This window comes from Periplaneta americana, chromosome 5, assembly GCF_040183065.1.
Source record: "Periplaneta americana isolate PAMFEO1 chromosome 5, P.americana_PAMFEO1_priV1, whole genome shotgun sequence".
In the NCBI taxonomy this organism is placed as follows: Eukaryota; Metazoa; Arthropoda; class Insecta; order Blattodea; family Blattidae; genus Periplaneta; species Periplaneta americana.
The window spans coordinates 73,869,028-73,892,131 of NC_091121.1; the positions used below are offsets into that span (position 1 = coordinate 73,869,028).

General features: G+C 35.9%; 2 protein-coding genes across 3 annotated transcripts in view; one reads left to right on the forward strand and one right to left on the reverse strand.

Moving 5' to 3' along the window:
• Positions 1 to 23,104, forward strand: part of MED20 (Mediator complex subunit 20) — a 635,350-nt gene that overhangs the window by 7,732 nt on the left and 604,514 nt on the right. The gene's annotated exons all lie outside the window — the stretch shown is intronic.
• Positions 5,960 to 23,104, reverse strand: part of LOC138699829 (facilitated trehalose transporter Tret1-like) — a 397,270-nt gene continuing 380,125 nt past the window's right edge. Inside the window, exon 4 of the mRNA XM_069826015.1 lies at positions 5,960 to 21,816. Coding sequence (XP_069682116.1) covers positions 20,809 to 21,816 — 1,008 coding nt within the window. The 3' untranslated portion in view covers positions 5,960 to 20,808. The remainder of the gene's footprint in view (positions 21,817 to 23,104) is intronic.

A 23,104-nucleotide genomic window follows, 5' to 3' on the forward strand; every position in this document is an offset into this window, starting at 1 on the left:
TGGTGGTAGATGAAAGAAACGCACTGTCCGATGTTACCCGATGTCCGATACTACCCAACTCTCCCCTATCCCTATTTTCAGTTGTATAGAAAAGCGCGCGATATGGTGGAATAATCAGTTAATATTTATTTAATATAGGCAATGGGGAATAACTCAATTTTATAATAGAATAAACGAAAAGTTGTATCAATTTGTGCAATATCCGCAACATTGAACGCATGTGCTACATTTCTTCGGGCTATTTTCTTCTCTTGGTTAATCTTGAAGAATCGGCCTTGAGATATCTTGAAATAAAAGTACACTTTCAAAGGTAACACCGTAATTTTTTTATCTGAATTTAGTTTTTGAGATTGAAACACTTCATGTCGCTTAATGGTCAACTGTTTACTCACCCCTGTTAAGAGACTGTGGCGTTGAACTAATTAATGTCATAGTTCGTACTGTGAATTGGGATATAGAACTTGGTGAAATTGTGAAGAACTAGTGGCTATTTAGCAGGCACATCATTAAACCGCAAAAGTTTTCTTATTGTGTAAACATTCAGTTTATCTATAGGCTCTAAGGCTATATATAGTCTAAAATGGATTCGCTCAATGGCCATAGAGTCTTATCGGTGAGCAAACTCTATTCAATTGATAGTCTCGTAAAAAAAAAACTTCAGTGTGTACGCTACAAGGGAATTTTTACAGTATTAGTTTGTCTCTCTCCATTACACTCACATGCATTACTGTTTAATTTATATTCGTTAAACTTTTATAACTTTAGCTAAGAGTGCTGCGTGAGAGATAGGGCATGATTTGGTCATCGATGTATTCATTGAATGCATCGTACTTACGTCAGTAGGCCTATTATAAAGTAATCAGAATATCCACCGGAGATCCATTAGATCGTTATTAACGGCATCAATAATTAATCTTTCATTTTAGAGTAGATCGGAATTTGGTTGATAAAGTTTCACATCGATCGAGTCTGTTAGAATAGAGTATTTTCGACATAAATAACAAAAACAAAATATTATTAACGATAGTCGCAGATGACAAAATATCGAAATGTTATCAAACCAGAGTAGGTCCCGATCTAGGAGAGTGATATTTTAATAAAAGTTCAGGATTTGAAGAATAAATTCCAACACGCAGGTTGGGAAAGCCAACGCCTACCAACCGACTGCTGGCCCTACGTTCACATGCTTCAGCAGAGGTGAACCATCATCTTACCAGTATGGGGACAAGGTGTGGTTAACACAATGATTCCCTCTCCCCCGCCGTCATATCTGGCTTGCGAAACCGAATTTCGCTGTTGCTCCCCAAATTCATCGCAATGCGTGGCAGATACTGGTCCCATACTAGCGCGGGACGCAGTAGAGCACGTGCATGAATGAATGAAAGAAGCGATATGGGAAAAGAAACATTAAAAAGTACGAGAAAACGCGGCCTTGAAAGGGAGTTTGGGACTGAAAAAAAACTGAATATGTGAGCTCCAAGCCTGTTGACCATTTGTCTCAGTCTGAGCAAGCTCGCTGCCAAACATCTTACTGGTTATTCTTGTGCTAGGAGAAAAAAGATAATTTGCTGTTTCCATCTTCCGATCATCAATGCACATAAGACTGCAGACTGCCATTAGTACATTGGGGAGGGGGTGTAATAGGTAGCATTTGTTTTACCGTCCGACCATCAATGCACTCGAGTGTACATGGGCGAGTTTGCTGGAGTTCCACTCACAATGTGAAAGGACTCAGGTAATATGCAAGATCCAAGGCTTCGAAGGCTTCAATTTGGGAAAATACGTAATATTTTATGGGGGAAGGGATGTAGGTCCGTGACTCATTTATTTTAGGGCTCATCCAGACATTTGTCTTGTAGGTAGTCAGCCATTTTTTTTTCAAAACAGGACATTTCGAAACTGTGTCATGGTTAGATTTATTGATTACTGTACATTAGTTGCAGTTTGTATGACATCAACGGTCTTAATTGTATGGCTAACATCACAGACAAGTATGCACGAGTTCTCCTATGTTTGAATTCTGTTTTCACTCTTTCCCTTACGATTTTTTAGTTCACATGTTTTTAATGTTGAAGACTTCTGTAATCTTTTTTTCATTGAGGAAGACTTTTTATTATTTTATTGAATTTTACCTCTGTTTAAACACACAGCTTGATAAATTCAAGAATATACATCAGAATTGTATTTAAAATACCTGTGTGAAATTCAATGAAATATTATAAATATGGTGGTAATGTAAAATTATTGCACAGCAAAAACAAATTCAAAACATAGCTAAAAAGGAAGCCTCAAGGAGGGAGATGCAAGCCTAACAGCACACGCATATTAGTCTATGGCACTCTATGCCTTCGATTGAATACAGGCTGCAACTGATTCATGGTGAAGAAACTTTTTTTTTTTTTCTGGTAAAGTGGCAAACCATTGACCTATGTTTTTTATGTGTTGGAATATATTCTTCACACAATAAAGTTGGTTTCCTTACAGTATTATGTTTAGGTTGGGACCTCACATTTAATTCTCAAGGGAAAATATAATTCGTGTTTTCTTTTCTGTTTAATTTGAGGACTAGTCAACTGCACAACTCCGAAGGCACTCCTGTATACTGAATCATCGTCCACATCTTCATATGTTGTACACATGTTTTGTTCTTTATCAGCCCTCTGCAGTCTCTCAAAATGTTAAAAAGTAGGGAAATGTATTGGCAAAGTATGAAAAAAAGTTTACGTACGAGAAACAGTCTATAAATTGCGCCTAGAGACCTTTAAGGGACTGGCTTCTTACATTTCACGACATAGGATCGCCAACCTCACTTCCTTCTGAAGGAAGTCATGCAAAGGGTTTGTACGAGTATTGTCGAAAAAATATATCACTCTCGGACGGGTAAGACTCTGCAACGTATGATTTATTACTAGGCATGGTAATAGCACAGTCTAGTATATACAGTCACGAAGCTTGAGTTGTGAGGATGCTAGGAACAACAGATTGTGCCGGTACTATTTCGCATTGTCTGTAATGAGGCGACATTAGCGATCCTAGTGGTTAGCAACTATCTATGGATGCATATTTACTACGTATTGAGCTTCGTGACTGTAAATACTAGACTGTGGTAATAGTCAATCGTCTGGAAACGTCGGAAATTAATCAGCAATCTGTTCAAAATTCCGTTATCGGTATGTCGTTCTTAAAACCGATAGCCGTCGTAAATTCTCCTGGGCAATGAGTGTTTTGATGAATATTCGTTTGTAGAAACATCCGATGGATTTACTGATAATTTTAAAAACGTATCCGTGTGAATACTGTAGTTAATAAATTGCTGTATAGCTCTTTTATGCACTATTGTCACGTAGATGCGTTTACTTAACGTTAGTAGACTTATGATGCTAACAACAAATATTACGGTATTATCCACAGAACTAATTTAAATTGTGAATAACTCTATAACGAGGTCGCGTACGACTTCTTGTTAATATGCAATATATATATATATATATATATATATATATATATATATATATATATATATATATATATATGCGTCAAATAAGCTAAATAATGTGGAAAAGTTCGAAAGTGGGATAAATATATTTTTAATATGTTCAGCCAATTAAGGTTACTACCTTTGGAATATTTTTGTAAGCTTTCTCATTGCAGTCATTCGATGTTTCATTAGTTTCAACATTGTATATTCCTCAGTTAGCGTACATACTCTTTAAGTTATCACGAAATAAACTTGATTTTATTTCGTATCGATAGTGATTGCATTAGGAATCTTTCTAACGGATTGCGGTGAATCCGTTTTTGGAATAAATAACTAGGTTGAGCTGCTGTGTTTGGTGTCTTTCCAAGCTACTGCGTTTCATTGTAAAGTGTATATTCGAAATTAGATTTTAAATCGCGTACAAATTTATTTTTTTAAAGAAATTACGTTTGTGCGAATACAATTGGTGTATAAATAACGGACTATTTTAAACTCCTAAGAGTGAAAGTTAGTTTTTTTAAAAGCGACTGTTTTTCTGCGTGGGATTAGTATATTTGTAAAGGTGTCTGAATATCATAAATTTGTTTTATAATGAAATGAAACATTGAGTTTAGTGCTGACATTTGCCTTTCTAAGATAATAAGTTAAGTGTTTATTTATTAGGTCTGAACTCTACAGGATATTACAAAGAGTAAGATTGTGGTCCTTAATATGGCGGCTTTCCACAATAACTAACCTGTTTAATATTTTAACATATTATTGTCGTTATTTGAATTAAATGTAATGTAAATAGTACAGTAATCGTAAGATGTTGATTTCATCCTACATTGTGTTTTTTTTATAAAAATTAAACCACGAACGCAGGCCAGCGGTTCTCAGTTCATTATTCCACGGAGATGTTCTTCAGCAGAGTGTTGAGTACTTTTCACGATATTGTTCTTGTTCTCTTTTTTATCTCTAGTTCTGTACCAAGTAACCGGTCACATGATGCTCCTCTGGGGGTGTGGATTAGGTCGGAAGTTTACTCATTAGTCGACGATAGGTGTAATATAAATTCAGGTGGAATTATAACGGGAGAAACGAGAAAATACAGAGAAAACATCCCAACGGCATCGTCATCCACTGCAAGTTGCTTCTTTTTTTTTAGCAGGTTATTTTACGACGCTGTATCAACATCTCAGGTTATTTAGCGTCTGAATGATATGAAGGTGATAATGACTATGAAATGAGTCCGGGGTCCAGCACCGAAAGTTACCCAGCATTTGCTCATATTGGGTTGAGGGAAAACCCCGGAAACACCTCAACTAGGTAACTTGCCCCGACCGGGAATCAAACCCGGGCCACCTGGTTTCGCGGCCAGACGCGTTAGCCGTTACTCCACAGGTGTGGACTCTTAAGTTGCTTCTTAGATTCTCTGAAATTTTAATTTGAGTCTTCTCCATAGAAACTCAAGAAATAAATATTTAACACTCATGTTCCCTGGATGGTAGGGTGATAGTCGAGGACGGTGAATAGTAGAATTTAATTTTGACATTGGTGGAAGTATTTCGTGCAAATTTGGCCTTAAACTTTCTCATTCAGGATTATGGTTTCACATTATCTTTTTACTTCCAAGGGAAACGATGCTAAGGAATTTTATTGTCCGTATGAATTATTGCCCTTAATCGGACTGGAACCCACGAATATCGGACCTAGTAGCGAGATGATGACCACTCAATCACTGGGGATGGTTATTAGAAACAAAAAAATTATATTGTTGTTATTGTTGTTTAGTCAACTGTCCGAAAACAGGTCTGAACTCACAAGTGATACTAAGAAGGAATCACTTATGAGGCAACTAGGCCAGGAGATAATGGGGTAGGGTGGCCAGTTCCTTTCCCCCTCCATTACGTACATAGCTACATATTACACTAGTCAGACTTCAGATGCATACAAACAATTGTTCTTCCTCTGACACATAGCCTATCGTCAAGTGAGATGTACTGCCTGATAATAGATGTACATATCAGCCAGAAGCTCAATCAGATGATAAAAGTATAGTTTTTATTTAATTGAGGAAAAATGTGAAAAATATTCTGTTATAAATCATTACTATAACTTGCCAATTAACTCCTTTAATTCGGTATAGAATATATATGAAAGAATTTTGAACATGCAAATCTGGCTTTCAGGTATCCCGGGTTCGATACCCGAACCCGGAACAATTTTTCCCTTGATATTATTCAGTTTTTAATGTGTTTTATAAATCGAAAGAGAGAAAAGTTGGTATACAGCCGGGTAGGCCGTACGAGAATATCCACTGAACTGGTCTTGTATGTACAATAGTAATAATAATAATAATAATAATAATAATAATAATAATAATAATAATAATAATAGTTCCCGTAAAAACGTAAAATTCTATTCTTTGCAGCTTCACATTGCTTATTATATATTTCGCATAATGAGAAATTAAAATTGATGCCAGTGTCAGCGTTGCGGCGTTCTAACCGATGAATAACATACTATCAGCATTTTGCACAAATTTCCGATATACTAATGTGTTCTAAATTTCTAAGTATATTTCGTTACATAATAATAGTAACGCTTGTGTGTTCAATTAGTTGGCCTCTTTAGTGCAATAACGGTGATACTGTGTTCACACGGTTACTGATTTCCTTTAATCTTTACAGATCAGTGCACCTTTAAAACGTAAAATTTATTCAAAGAGTTAAGTACAGTGGATCATCTATTATACATTACATTATTTCGTCAAGTTATATCCTCACAGACTCATAAGTTGACTAAACTGTGATGGGAGAATTGTGAATTTGCAAATATGAATTTGCAAATATAAAGGAATTTGGAAGAAAGTAATTGTGGAAATTTGACATCGTCTGTTTTCACATAAAATCTGTTAGTTTAGTTATTGCGTGAGCACGTGAAAAGGTATAATTTTCATTATAGCCCTACCATTTATCTTGAGCCAAGCATAGTTTTGTTTCGAATAACATTCTAACAATTATTTGTTTTTTTCTTTCTTTAGGCAAGCAGTTATTGTTATTCGGTAGGAGTTGTTATAAATGTATTTCCACTTAGAAAATTTAAAACATAATAAATCTGAATATAATATTTTCCTATTTATCAATGATGTCTATGTACTTGGCTAAGAATCTATGAGTAAAATTAGGGGCCTAACTTGAGAATTGTGAGGAACGGAACGTCTCTAGGACAGGCATTTAACTCAGTAATTCGCTTTCCCATACCTGTGTCTTTTCACAGTTATTCTGATCACCATATCTCCACCCCACCGTCTCTGAATATCAGGTGACCGGTTATAACCATAGACTCCAGAGTTTCATTCTTGGAGGATTCTGTAACATTTTTTGTAAACAGTGTGGATATAGAAGAATAGATTTTCTTCTGGTAATTCACTTTCCTCGATCATTGTCATTCCACAATTACTACACTACCCCTATATTTTCGTCTCACCGTTCCTGAATTTTGTAATTTAAAGAAATGTTAAATACTGACATTTTCAGAACCTGTTAGTTCTCAAGTTCATGAAGCACATAAAATATCTATCTAAAACTATGATTAAAAAATGTTAAAGTGATAAAGCGTGATACAGTACTCAAAACTCCGTTGCATTTTTATGGTTATGATTTCGCTGTTGGTACTTTATTTACATTGATTGAGGGAACTTCGTAGAGAACCACTGCTGCTAGTATCCATGAATTGTATGGCCAATTTTGCCTGTGAAAAGACTTATTTTCGTAATGAATGCATACCGCATTTCGTTCTCGTGATATATATTGTATGGCGGTTAAGGTTTCCATTCACGGTAATGTGAAACTGTGGTTTTTGGTTTTAGTGAATGGAAATTACCGACAGACATACTGTGGTGGCGTATTGAACTTACAGCACTTGTCAGCGCTCTGCCTTGTGGCGCCGCGCGTCGTTCGTTTGATGTACCACTTATAACTTCAATGTTTTGTTAGTACATGCAAGTAGGCCATAGGTGCACCCATATGCTTTTCCAACATTTTAAAAATAATCCCAGTCAGTTTGAATGAGTAAATAATTCAAGCAGTATTTTATAGGCCTAGCTATAACAGTTTTAAAAATTTGATGAAAATTTAACTAAAAATCCATTCACCATATTATAAAATTTATTTGTAACTTTTGCGGTTTTTAGTCTAGCAAAGACAAAAATGGTTCAATTAGTTGTGAAATATCAAAATTGTTTTAAGTTTCGGGTTAAATAAATTTGTGTGCATGTGTGTAGTTTGACTTATATTTCATTATTTCATAGGAAAACTGTCATATTGTGTCGATATTTCTCTCTCTTATTTATTGCTAATTTCAATGTTTAGGCCTACTAGCCATGTCATTTAGTTACCAAATAAACAGGTATGATACGGTATCTAGTTTTTATGTTTTTTTTTTAATTACAAAGCAGCAGTAATTTTTATGTGCACATAGCGGGCTAGAACGTGTTGTGATTACGCAAGTTTTCAGTTAATAATTATGATGATAATGATTATAAATTGGTAAAATGATAGGAGAAGACATTAACACTTAGGCCCACAAATTTAAACTCCGATATCAAATACATTGTGCATGCAATTGAAACATTATAGACATAACTAGGAACAACAAATTCCTTCGTTCTTTCTCTGGGACGAAGTGATTTAAAATATGAAATGTATACCTATAATTGACAAGGTAGAAGTCTGTTTGCTGTACCTTCGTTTTTTACTCGTATATAGCTAAGTTGCTTAACTTGGGAAAGTCTGTTGAAGTCTTTTTGTATCCAAGATGGCTTCTATGCTGCTTTGTTTTGAGTGACTGATGCCACGCAAATTACAGATTGTAAACCGCAGATTGTCATTATTTAAAACTTCGAAGCATTAATAAATTAATATTTCAGATTTTTCGTATAAGAGATAATTAATCTGTAAAAAATAGACACACTATATTAGTTTATTGCTATACTTAATGCTTCCACTTATTTAAAAAATATATAATAATATATTATTCAAAATCAACAGATTAGAGATGTTTCTACAGCGAATAGGGATTATATAGAATGGACACTGAGCGAATTTTCCTGTATTTTGTTTCTCTGTGTGCCGCCGTTTAGTTCCACTTTCAAACACAAGAGGTTAGTGTAATTGAGCACATGCTAAGAAAATAATTGAGTATAGAATTGAGACACAGGATCCAAACATCGCCTACCTTATTGCATAATCCAGTAACGCTTTGCTTCAAATAAATTCAAGTTAACAGCTTTTCCTTATTTCTCAGTGACAAACTAGTTGTAATAATAATTTTTTATAATTTATATATAATAAATTATATTATAAAATAGCCTAATATAATACATCATAAAATTATGTATCAAATTCGTTTAATATTAAAAAAAATAATAAAGGTATAGGGTTTTACTTCTCATACGAGTTTTGTTTTTCTATTTTCAGCGCTGTCAAATCATTACATATTTTAAATTGTTGACGGGGTCAACTCTCACTTCTCATTATAAAGGAACTCTAGAGTCTAGACATTACAGTTAATGACGGATTTATTATTTCATCCGTCCAATTTATTTTATTGAGTACGTAATGTACCTAGATGTATTAATTGTATGTGTTATATTTCCGCTTGTCGGCTGCTAGCTGGTGTGATGTCAGTGCCAACTCCTGGGAGAAAGCAGAATCTCACGCTCAAACTGGTTTGAAGGTCATTGAAATCAGTCCTGCTACATCAAAAGTACCGACGTGAAGTGTCCATACTGTATAATTATCTATATGCTGGTTTCTACATCTGTAAATCATTTTTCATAAGAGTGAATAAAAATGTAATGTTCTATGTACTTCTTTTACTTCCAGTCCGTGTTATTCACACCGGTTTGATGTTTAGAAAGAAATATCCAATATGTGTTGAAATGTCGATGTCGGTAAATACCAGACACAGAATGTGATGTTGAAACTTCAGTTCTACTTTAATGTACTAAATGTATTTAATGTATGCTGAGTGCGATGATGTCAAAGGCTCGCCAAACTCCCGACCATTAGGTCATCATGTTGTCCAGATCGTTACTCGTAACATATGACGGATCTGATATTACGTGGTTAATTGTTGCGACAGTGTGCTGTTTCGAATTTGTTTACTGAACCATATTGCACCATTAAATCGGAATATTGAAACTATAAATGAAAGACAGATTTTCTTCTTTCATACAGAGATTTTATGCAAATTTTATTTAAAAATGTCAAATTAATTAAAGATTTTATTGCCTGTTATCATAAAATAACATTTAATTAAAATAGTTAAATGTTTGTACTACATAATATCGCAAATTTGTTAAGGTGCATATTCTTTTCCTTTTTTAAGGGCTCCAAATTATTCGTTTAAGTAATTAAATACTCTTATTTTCTGCTTATATACTGTAAAGTTCCTTCGATGGTGTGAAGGTACAGCTTATTTTGAATTTTATTTGAAAAAAATATTATTGCTTTATCAACCTTGAGACAGTTGGGTTTAATAATGAGTATTTTGTCTATAGATTTTTCTGTTTCGACTTTCTTTTTATTTTTGAACTCATGTATTGTTTATTATTTATATGTGCTGGGATGTTACTATGCTTACATAAATTTTAAATTATGGTTTAACGACGCTCGCAACTGCGGAGGTTGTATCAGCGTCGCCGATGTGCCGGAATTTTGTCTCGCATGAGTTCTTTTACATGCCAGTAAATCTACTGACATGAGCCTGTTACATTTAAGCACACGTAAATGCTATCGACCTGAGCCGGGATCGAACCTGCTTTCATAATCTCGGCAGAAAGAGGTATTCTCTTTGACCTAAGAGGAAGAACTAGATTGTGGGACTCTTTGAGTCGTCACGTGATGAGAATACTTTAGCTCTTTGCCTTTAACAAAAGTAAAATCTGCACACATTTTGAAGTAGTTCCAGTTCTGTCTATCGCCTGAGCTAACTGGATTTCATTCAGGAATAATCCTCCCATAAAGAATTTAAAATTGCCATAGCCTTGATTAAATGCTTATAATATTGACCGCATGGTGGAGATGTAAATTTTTTCATTACTTCGTCGTGACTGACGTATTTGACATCTTATGCGATGTGTTAAATTATGTTATATAGATATGCTGAGTCTATCTGACGGTAATTTTTCCTAGTCCGATGTCTAGCACGGAATAGGCCCTACATACACTGCTGAATATTGACCTATTGTGTCCATCTTAATATTGTCTACATGTCGTTCACTATTTGTTCACTAATATCTCAGAAGTCTCATGAGACGCAAGCCTGTAAAGACATCTGTCCATGAAGCAGAGGATTCGGCGGCCAAGAAATAGTAAGAAGTTAATTTTTATTCCTACCCTTTCTTTTTGAGAAAGTGCTCTTTTATGTCTTATAAGTGCACATAACTGGCACAACCGGAGGACCTAAAAGTTGAGAAGCGGGAGACAGGGACAGCCGTAAAATTACTCGCATTACTACTAAGTGCACAACACGAAATCACCGGCTTTTCTTTCTTTCCGAAGGAATCCAGCGGGAGACAAGGACAGCCGTAAAATTACTCGCATTACTACTAAGTGCACAACACGAAATCACCGGCTTTTCTTTCTTTCCGAAGGAATCCAGCGGGAGACAGGGACAGCCGTAAAATTACTCTCATTACTACTAAGTGCACAACACGAAATCACCGGCTTTTCTTTCTTTCCGAAGGAATCCAGCGGGAGACAGGGACAGCCGTAAAATTACTCGCATTACTACTAAGTGCACAACACGAAATCACCGGCTTTTCTTTCTTTCCGAAGGAATCCAGCGGGAGACAGGGACAGCCGTAAAATTACTCTCATTACTACTAAGTGCACAACACGAAATCACCGGCTTTTCTTTCTTTCCGAAGGAATCCACATTAAGAAGTTTATTATCACTAAAAATCTATATCCTTCTGTCGATATTCCATCCTCAAACTTACAATCTAATAGCGAGTAAGTGTGTGATGTTTTTAAACGTCTGAAGACGTCGACACCACAGTATGCCGCTAGTAAATTCCATTTTGAAGTATAACATTTCATTTCACGTTATGTCCTAATTGTAACGATTTAAGTACGTATGCAACCTTTAATTTATTCAAATAAATAAGATATCATAGGTTAGGAGATAAACGGAAGCAAGACACTTTTCAATTTGAGTTTTATATGCATTAAAACATTTACAACGTACTCTGTATCTAGGTTTACGCTTTCAAATTCCACATTAATAAAATTGGTGTAGATGTAGAAGTTTGAAATTCGATGTTCGAAATTTCAAGTTCTGAAGAGATAAGTATAATATTAACTACTAAGTACTTGTTTACGAGATGTAGTATTACAGTTGTAGAATAGATACTCCACAATCAAAATGGCATCCATTTGTACCTGGCAGGCGCGTGTAAGTCTCGTTCTTTCGAAGAAAAATATGAAAAGTTGGTTCCTTTTCTCTCTCAACCGCCAAAATGGTTTGCAACAACTCAAGGAGTACTTTCAGCGAGTTATCACAAGTCCGTATACTTTAATTTAAAAAAAAAAAAAACAGTCTTGGGTTGTTATTTCTGTGTGTTTACATGTTTATGTGGTATTATTGTCATTCTAAATTGACCTTAAAGATATTTATCTTTTAACAGATTTGGAAGTCGCCAGTTTGAATATGTAATTAAAATGTTTAATCGCTATATATAATATATTGTGAATCAAAAATTACTCTAATGCCCATAATTAGTATAGGCCTACAAAGTTCATAATGATTGTATCTTGTTTTTATACAGTCTATTCGCTACGTATGTAATAAATCTATTAGAATTTGTGCAAGAATTGGGCTTATTTGCTTCACCGTGATGATGCGATGACGATGATGATGATGATGATGATGATGATAGTGATGATAAATTGTTCGACAACTGCAATTCTGATCCTATTATAAGATGAAAATATTAGCTCTAGTTTGATCTGAGAGCCTTTTTCTAAATGTAGGCTGCTGCCTCTTGTATAGGATTCTAACTAATATTATTGTCAGCAGAAATTGACCGAGCTGCTGGGCTCGTGTTATTGTCGTTTATGTTCAACTGCCAAAAAAACACTTGAACCCTGCATCGGTACTCTGAAGAGACAAAAGTTTGGCATACTGTATGAAATATCTGTAATCGTACTGTTACTTTTCGAGATTATGATTGCCCTAAAAGCAACAATCGGGAAACAACATAAAGGTAATGTGGATACTGAAATAATCTTAAAAATTCTGTTGTAACTAAGACAAAAAGCATTTATGAATATTGATTGGATTGTTCATAATCCAGCATATGACTATATGCTTATCCCTGTTTTTGGCATAGGCCTACATATCATATGCATCCTTTCATCTTCACTCAAAAGAAGACGAATCAATTATGATTAATTTATATATTGATTTGAAAATTTGGAATTCTTTTTGTACGAAATTGATATATTTAAAATGTATATTATACAGTACTAACACATGCAGAAATATAAAAATACGCCATCTTAGCCGTATTTAAAATGGAATCTACATATATTGAATGGTTCATATTATATGAAATTGTAAACATGGGTATTATTTTCTTTAATTTTATTTCTTAAATGGAAAATTAAAGTATTCGGATTGTAGCAGAAACAAACTTGGCTAAAAAAATATTGACAGTAATACAAAATGTACTAATAATTCTATCTTTATTTTTGTCTAATTTTGCATTTATCTGTAATAGCTAATCACGCGTGAAGATTTTACAGTGTGCCAAGGATATAATTGTGGTATAAGCTGGCATAAGTTAATGAATTTATTTTTCGTGTTTTAGTGATTTTTCGTTTATGTGCTATTCAGCTTGCATTCTTGTTGGTTTTCTTTATCTTAATTGCTTGCGGGAATTAAAGTGGAATGGGGTGACGAAAAATGGAAATACGCAGAGAAAATCTCCCAACGCTGTGTACTTGTCCACCATAAAGTCACTTGTACTAGCCATAATTTACAGTCGGTACCCATCGTGGAAAACCAGCATTATGGTGATGGTAGGTTGGTGATAATTAGTGAATTGTTGGAATAATGACAGAAAATGAAAAAGAAAAAAAAAAAAAGAAAAAGTAAGCTTCCCGAGTTCGTACTCACAATGATGTCGAAATACAAAAAGCTTTGTAATGTAAATGCATTGTGATTTATTTTAATTTTAGTTCGACTGTGGTCTGTTTCGTGTGTTACGTACAAATATATCCGTCCGTGACGCAACAGCCCGTGAAGGGCTAACGCCGATCAGATGACTGCTGGCCTCGGGTTCACAAGCCTCAGCAGAGGTAAACTGTTCATCCAGTGAATAACTGATATTGAATGATTAATGTCACGAGGGCTGGATCCGGAATGGATTCTTGCACTCCGACCGTTTAGGCTCTTAGTCCGCACTATATGCGATGATTGTCTAAGTCCAACGGATGGTCCGGATGGAATTCGTGAATCCGACGCTGACAGGCGTGCTATTCTTCGTGAACCCTGCAGCTAAGGTCACATCATTACTGACGCACCCGAACCCAGAGCCTCAGACATAACCCCAGCCTATTTTTACTATTTTGGATGATAGATAAAATGAGGGGGAAGTGGAAGTACCTCGAGAAAAAGTCCCAGATAAAATGAGGCGGAAGTGGGAATATCCCGAGAAAAAATTCCAAGCAACGTCTGTTGTGTCCACCACAAATTTCACCCTCACCGGACCGGGGATTGAACCCAGGCCGCCTGGATGGCAGGCCAGCGCGCTAGTACTGTAGCCACAGACGCGACGATGATCCCTTTATAGTACATTGTAGTTTGTTTATGAGACCCCATATTCACTTTTCTGATACACTTGCCGAAATTTAATGAGGAAATTTCTTACGTCTCTACCTGCGCTTATTCCGTATCGCTAGCCCAAGGCATGAGGCCTTTAGCCCTATACAACGCAGCTACGATGCAGAACACGAATAATAAGAGATTAAAATGTAAATACTGTATAAAGTGTGATTTTTCTTATTAAATTATCGCCGTGATATATAGGCAACTTCTCCGGCACAGGTGTTAGACGTGGCTGTGTGAGAAAATTGCAGGATAACTCTATGTATGACAAGTGTTGAGGGAAGTGGATTCCCAGAAGCAATAAGTAGGATGTTGCAAGAGGGGAAAACTGCCTCGAAATTAAAGTGCGAATATGAGAACTGGTGTGATATCTTGGGAGTGTGAAATATAGGGCTATATGAAAAGCTGAAAGCGACAAAGTCGTTATGAAAGAATGAAGTAGAGATAGGCCTATGTAATAGCTAACTTGTATTTCATCAGTGAATATGGTTAAGCTTAATACATCACAGTCATGTGAAGCATATTCATATATTATTTAGCGCTATACATAAATGTGTTTTTTCATATCTCTTCCATATAGGGAAATACATGTTAATCAGCTTTCTAAAGTGATTTTTCTTGCAAGAAATTTGAAAACCAACGCAATCATAAGTATAAAACATCTTAGCTATGTAACTTGATGTACCGTAGATATGTGTTTGCTGTAAAACGCTTGTATGTTATTTTTTATTCTTTTGAAGACTGCTGTGTCAAATCTAAAGTGATAAACGTCTCTTTATAAAGGTTTGCTTACAAATGTAAGTTGCGTATAAAGAATATTCTTTTTCACGTCAAGAATAGAAGTTCTTTCCTTACCTCAAGCAATCAAAGAATCTGTCTAAATTTATATATCTATTCTTGATTAATTTCATCGTTCTGATAAAGTTAGAGTAATTTTAAAATTCCTTGGCTCGGACGCCATAAAAATGGTAAAACTTTAAACTTATGAGATACAAATATTTATTTTCTTGTTATCTAGGCATATGGATACAAGTTACAGTATATAACTATAGTCATCGAAATAAGTATTAGTACAAGACTTCCTTAAGCCATTTTCGATGATAATACATTTTTGATTCTCTGATCTATAAGAGATATGGTAATTCTAGTTGAAATAGTAATAAACACTTCTATGCGTGTACTGGATTCAGTTTAAGAATAAATTTTACGTCTCTATAAAGACATCTGTTGTGTAAATTCCATACGGAAGGCCTATAGTTAACCTTCAAAACAAAATGCATCTTTATATGGGAAAATAAGAGACGATGATGACGTGTAAGAGAAAGGGTAGATACATTTCACTTGAAACCCTCTCATTCAGGTAGAATTGTTGTACAAGTCATCAATATACACTAGTAGATCCGTATCGTTACTTCATTTCCGAATAAAGATAAAGACTTCACAGCCCTCGGCCGGGTATAAACCTGAAAATCTCTGTCAAATTGCGAACATAGTAACCAAATTGACGATGATTCGAAATTCATTGTTGACGCAATGTTTTTGATGTTGAAAATACATATTTTAATAATACTTAACTCCGGAAAATGCTCGTTGCTGTAGAATGTATTTTAATATATAATGCATACACTTTATCTTTCCACGCTCTCAGAAGTACAGCGAAAGCGGCAGCGGATAGCGCAGCTGCCCACATGTGAGCGTGGAAAGATAAAATGACTGCATTGTATATTACTTCATATTTATTATTGCGAAGGATAACATCTATACATTTTAAGAGAAATACAATTTTAAAAGCGTCTTACTGGTTATTTAAACACATGAATGTAATGTAGGCTAGTTTAAGATCAGGGAATGCTTGCCTATGTGAAGAGTTATGTAGCCACGTTCTTTTGCATGTGCACATGCATGTCAGCTGCCTGGTAATTGAAAATACAATTATTTGTATGTAATAGGAATTGTGAATTATCAGATTTTGCCAATTGCAGCGAAATTTTACGAATAATGAATTGCTTCTGGTTCAACTTTTGTCTCTGTTAAGAGTGTCGATGCATTGTTCTGACAGTGATAAGGCAAGCATATGCAATATCGGAGTACAGATTGTAGACTCGCAGTAAAACCCGCAGAGTACGGGCGTCTACTGATTCTTACACATGCTGACATACATTAATACTACGGCGCAGGGATGTCAAACGGTATGAAATATATTAACTTTAAGCTGAAAACATCACAATGGTCGAATACAAAAATTGTCACTAACTATTACTATGCTTGTGCCAAATTTATAAGTGTTACTTATTCGTGGGGTTTTTTAATTTATTTTTTTTAATCGTGAGTTCCGCTTGAGACATCGTTGATGACGTTGTTTCTTATTGAGAAATCTACAAATTTGTTTTGTAATATTATTCACGTCACAAGCAAACGCCAGACCCCACTTCAGTCAACACCATTGTACTACTAAATCCATAGATATTCATATTCAGGCTTTAGTCGAAGTTCCAATCCATGATTAAAACTAAAATTCTCTTTAGACAGGAGAAAACGAAACTTTTCACTATATAGTCTTTCAATGCGAGTCTTGTGTAATTCATGACCGATAACTCCCAGACGTGACATTGAAAGTTGGCAAGAAAAGGATTAGAGATAAACGAATTTGATTTATTTGCCCACTTCTTTGACACTTGCCAAGGTAGATTTCCCTTTCATTGTACCTAATTTTGTCTTACGCATATAAAATCATCGTCTTAATATTTTACAATTTCTCTTACGCCACTTGCATTCTCGTAATGATCTGAGTCCGGCTGTTAATTTCTCTTAAATGGAAGGTCTACAGTTTTAAACTCTGTCTCTCTCAACCCATCTCTGCAATTTCAAGAAAAAAGCTCCGAAATGTTATTTGAATGAAAAGTACGAGTATCTAGGCAATTTCAAAATAGGCTGCCTTTTAAGCGAATTTAATGTATTTTTATTAATGCATTATACTCTTAATTGATTTCATTAACTTAAATTATATGATTTATAAAATTAATTGTATTTATCTGTTCTAGTAGGATATGTAATTTGTGACAGTAGTAATATTTAAGTAGTTTACAATATTCTAATACCATGGGTAATCGTTACTCCTACCGCCCGTGGCACTACAGCCATTATGGAGCCCTGGCACTCTTAACAATTCTCGTCCTTCTGATCTTCCTCTTGCATTCATCCTCTTATATTTACTACCAGTTAATTCAACCATTTCTTTCGCAGTCCTCCAACACACCTTGCAATGTAATTATTGTCACTTTTTAATTTGAAAGAAAAGTTCTCTCTCACAAATTCTTGTGGTAAAATTTAAGAGCTTTCTCTTTGTCAGAGTGCAGATACATTAGTAATTGTTCATTTTATTACTGTAGGTTACCATACACTAGTCACAAGCATATCCAGAGCATATAGTGAATCTTAGTTGCGATTAGACCTTGTTGCGTGTGTAGGTATCGTGACAGGAATTACTTAAATCTGCTAGAACCATAATTCTTTCGTAATGTTTGGGATACAATCAAAATAGATTTTACACGTGTTTTATACACATGATAATGTCACGTTATGAATTACATGCTTTATTATAGTCATTGGAAGACTATAAATTGAATTATAAATACAGATTTCATTTAGCTAAATATGCTGTGATGTTATCTGAATGTATGAAATCTATGTTTAGTTAATAAATGGTATGACAGTAATAACAGTACATTTTTGAGAAAGGAATGTTAACGTTTCTTCGTTGAAACGTATATATCGATACTAGAAACCATTGCGACGACTCGAATAATCGATACCGGTTGACATCCCGTTTCTATATGTACGTTATTGTAATGCGACACTTGTAACGTTGTTGTGTCTATGAAAATCCTTTATATAATAATGGAAGTATATACTATAGTATAAAGTTAGTGAAAGTCCTTGGGTTTCACCAGAACATTCTTGTTTTCTCCCAAACATTCATCTATTTTTTTCTTCTGTTGAATCCAACAATAAAAATTAAGTTTACAAATTTATATTTAAAAGTAACATAATTCTATTCACATGAAATTATATAAAACTTATAAATGCACTAACATGAAATAATAATTGGTGAACTGTATTGGAGTTTGTGTGGATGGAAAGTTTTAACGAAGTCTGGTATATAATGGGCAGTAGGTCTTGTCTTGTTAAGAAAGCCTGATGTGTAGAATCTCTAATTATTCTGCGCGTTATTCACGTTCGTCTTAATGTAATTTATTTCAGAAGTAATTAAAGTTATTCAATTTCACATAATATGTTTAGTAAATTTAAATAAAAATTGTATGTACCGGTATTTCATTATATTGCTTGCTTCTTTGATGGCATCGGAATACTAAGGCATCGGCATCAATTTCTGAGATTTCCATGGTTATGAAGTCCGCACTTTTTTCATACAGTTATATGAATTTGGTTTCTTGGGGAATGTGGTAACGTGTTCTCCATTTCAGCTTTTGAAGCTTGTGATTTTTCTTTTTGATTTTTCAGAGAGTGCTTTTGCATTCTTAATTGGATGTTCTAATGGTCTTCTTTATGTTATACAAGGAAATATATATTTAAGAATATTCTAATATTCCTATATTCCTAGACATTACAATTATTAATTGCAGTTTCATGGGTGAATTTGCTACATTTTTTAAAATTTGTTTTAATTTATAATATACAGAATATAGCATGTTTCCTCTCATTTTGAGATTGAATTTGAATTGAATTTAACGGAGGGAGGCATTACGGCCCACACTGCGACCTTGTTCAAATCCCAACCCACACCTGCCGACCACACTAAGGTTCTCTGGTCCAGGTTTCGAGCAGGCAACCCCACTCGTCTCTAGGCCAACCCCCTCCATGCATCACCGCCCTGCGTTCAGGGAACGCTATGGAATGATAATGAAATGGAGTAATAGTCACGGAATGATGTAAATGCCTAATTTGGGGAGAAACCCCAACTGCGACCTTGTCCGCCACGAGTGTCACTATGGATTTTTTCAATGAAAAAATCCCAGACCTGACCGAGAATCGAACCCGGGCCGCCTGCGTGACAGTCTGAAGGTCTGACCATTCAGCCACCGCAGATTCATCTCATTTTTAGATAGTGAAAGTAGAACTTCTGTGCTTACTGAACATCAGGACTAAACAATTTATTAGACATTGAGTCGACCTGAAACTGTTTAGAAGTCATGGCTGATGAAAAATCCCGCTTCTACCCAACCTTCACTTCGGGCTCTTCGAGTTCTTATTATGCTGTACAAAGAGTCAACTCGGATGTATGCAAAATAAGAAATGTACCTGTGTAACATTTAACTGGCGATAGAATTCTGAAGGTATGTTTCTGATATCTGTTGTGAATGAGGGTAAGAGAAATTTCAAGAACTTGACCTGCCTACCTCGTTATAGGGTTTTATTTCTGAGGCCCCAAGGCAAAATGTGATGTTATTTCTAGCAGTTTTTCAAGAGCGGGCACTTAAAGTTTAAACGACCATATAAAATCATATGGATCATGTTTCATAACAACTGGTTAGAGAGAAAAATAATACAGATATGTATGTCAACAACAAAGGTTCCATCAGGATGCATAACAATCGCAAGATCTCATTTTCACCAAATATTGTCACCTTTCGCCTTGGAACCACAGATTTGTTAAAGTATCGAACTTCATTACCCCAGAACACGCTTCAGTCACCTACCTGAGTGTAGACAAAGCAAATCAATATGTGCTATTGTTATTGTCTTTTGGAAGTTTTAATTTTACTTACCACCAGTTTTACATAAAATATTTCAGTATACTGGTTCATATTGGTATAAGCAATGTTAGGCACAAGTCTAGAATAGTGTCATGTTTACGATATTTACATGTCGTTTTGGCTGACGATTAGTTTACTGTTCACAGTACAAAGAATTGTCCACTGGCAATGACACTATTATTACAGAACGTCACAAATTACTATAATATTTATTTACGCTGCCTTAATGATTAGCATAAATACCAATTTCATCAGGTTAAGAAATACAGGTACATTATGAAAAAAAAAAAAAGACAGTTCACTGTCCATTACATACCAGACTTAGGCCTACACCTAATCCTTCTCAATAGGCTGTTGTTATTCATCTTACCAGAGCATACCTATTGACATGTTTCGTTGTGACCCTTCGAAAATTACTCTAGCACACATTCTCTTGCAACAATTTATGTTGGTAAACCTGACTTTAGTCTTTTCGCTTGGATTGTCGTACTTTCTCTTTCTCACATTGCACCCACATTCGACATCCAAGGCACCAAATTGATTTAAACTACATTTTATACCGGGGATGAGAAAATAATACGTAGTGAGAATTGCACATTCCGTTGAGACCATTCATTGCAGACACATTTCTTTTGAAACTAGTAGTCGCTTCACACGCAACAAAATAGTGTCCCATTACGTATGCGTGTACTTGGGATGCATTTCATCCAAGTCTCGTCCTTTCGTCTCTGGCACAAAGCACACCACAAAACAGAGTCCTCCGACAGAAATGGCCGCATATAACCAATATGCACCGTGTAAGCCTAATACTTGTTGGAAGTCCACGAAGGTTTTCACTCCGACGAAAGCACAAACATAACTGAAGGAAGTTGCGAGAGCGCTGCCCAAACCGCGGTACTCCAGCGGGAACAGCTCGCCGATGAGCAGCCATGATATGGGGCTGATTCCCAAGGAAAACGCCACGGTGAAGACGAGAACGCACAGCAGGGGTATCCAATCATGCTGGGCTGCTATGAGACATCCATTGCGATGCTCCTTGTGGACATCTTCATAGTAGGCAAACGAGCCGAATCCTGCTAGAGCCATCGACATGAACATGCTGCTAGCTATGAGCAGTGGTAGACGGCCGACGATGTCTATGAGAAGTCCGGAGACGCAGGAGGCCAATAGTTGAACGAAGCCAACTGCGACAGCACCGCCGTGTGGATTCATGCATCCAGTCTGCCTGAAGATAGATACAGCATAGAAGTTGAAGGCCGTGGCGCCAGAGAAGCGCTGGAAGAACATGAGTCCACAAGTGGTGAGGACGGGGCGAAGCAGTCTCGAGGTGATGGTGGTGAAGGTGTTGCGACAGCCGTCGTGATACTGCCTGCTGGCGATTATGTTGGTGCGGATAGTGGCAATCTCGTGCCCCACGTCGATCTCGGGACCACGAAGCCATTGCAGGGATCGGGCCGCTTCTTCATCCCTGCCCACGAGCACCAGGTAGCTGGGTGTCTCAGGGATGTAAAGAACTGTGGCGAATAGCATGATGGGCGCGATGGCAACCACCATTGCTAGCTGCCTCCAGTCCAGGTACGCTCCCACTGCGAAGCTAATGAGCATTCCGATGTGACCCACGATCTTGAGCACGGCGCTGAGACAGCCGCGGATGTCTGGCACAGAGATCTCGCTGATGTACACCTGAAGCACACAGACAAAAATCGCCCTCATTACTGAACTGCTTTATAAGCTTACACGAACTTGTTTAGCAATATTAATAATGGCAAGCGCGTTTGTGGTGGTAATAGATTAATCGTCATATTCATTGCGCTTATTCTTTTGTGAATCTGCTATCGGGTGCGAACGTGTCGCCAGCCGGCAAGGTCAAGATACAGTCATTCGAGTGCCTTCTCTGTTCAGCAGTAATTCAGTCAGTTCTACACTGAGTGAATGAGTTTACAGTTGTATGATTTTAGTGTTTCTTTGTGAGATGTCAATTTCACTTGATAACCACAACTTCTTAGCACGTGTTTTAAGAAATTGTAACGTATAAATATTCATGCTGCAATTTTTTCAGTTGCTTATAGAAATTCCTTGTGTGGCAACACTACTAGTATAGTTCGAGCGTTCATTTAATACCCAGGCCGTGTCAAAGAGGACGCTTTCTTTTGAAGAGATGAGATAAGAGTTTGTTTATTGATTAGGATTTCTCAGATGCCGCTCCAATCACAAGAAGCGGTAACATTATGTCTACGTTAGCTATCGTAATTGACGTTCTTATACCTACTCCACGTGGAGTAAACTACAATGTTGTCGTATCTGAAGTTGATTGATGCCGAAATAAGTTAATAATTTTAATTTCAGTTTTAATTAAAAGTAATCTTATACCTTAAAATTTATTCACTGTGATTGGTGGTGATAGAAACCTGTGTATTAATGTCGGTATAAAATAATTGTAACCAGGAATTATCTTTGGAACGAAAATGTGACAACACCGCTTGATTAATGCGTGTAAAAAAGATATATCCAACACAAAGCCTTGCGCCTGGGTATTAATTGGACACTCTGACTATAAAACACTTGTCATAATTTGCAGGAAGTAAATTAGGGTTTGAAACATCGTCTGAATGAGTGGGAAGAATCTTTTCACTGTAATTATTATCTGAACATTCTTTATCTTGCACTATTCCACAAACCAGTTGTATGATGTATCATACTACTTCCTTTGTTATTGCTAGTAATAATTCAAATATTACTCTCCTGCAGCTTCATTTATTTCTTCCGATTCACTTTCAGAATTATTGTATTCATTTTCGAACACCAGCCATAATGTTTCATAAATTTACTGCCAGGTGGTATTCAGTGCCAAATCTGTCATGTCTATTGATGCTCTAACGACTGTTCATAATTTCCTCATCGATGGACGCATGCGAAATTTCAAGTAATGTAATATGTAAATCAATTATTAAATTATCTAATGTATTCATGA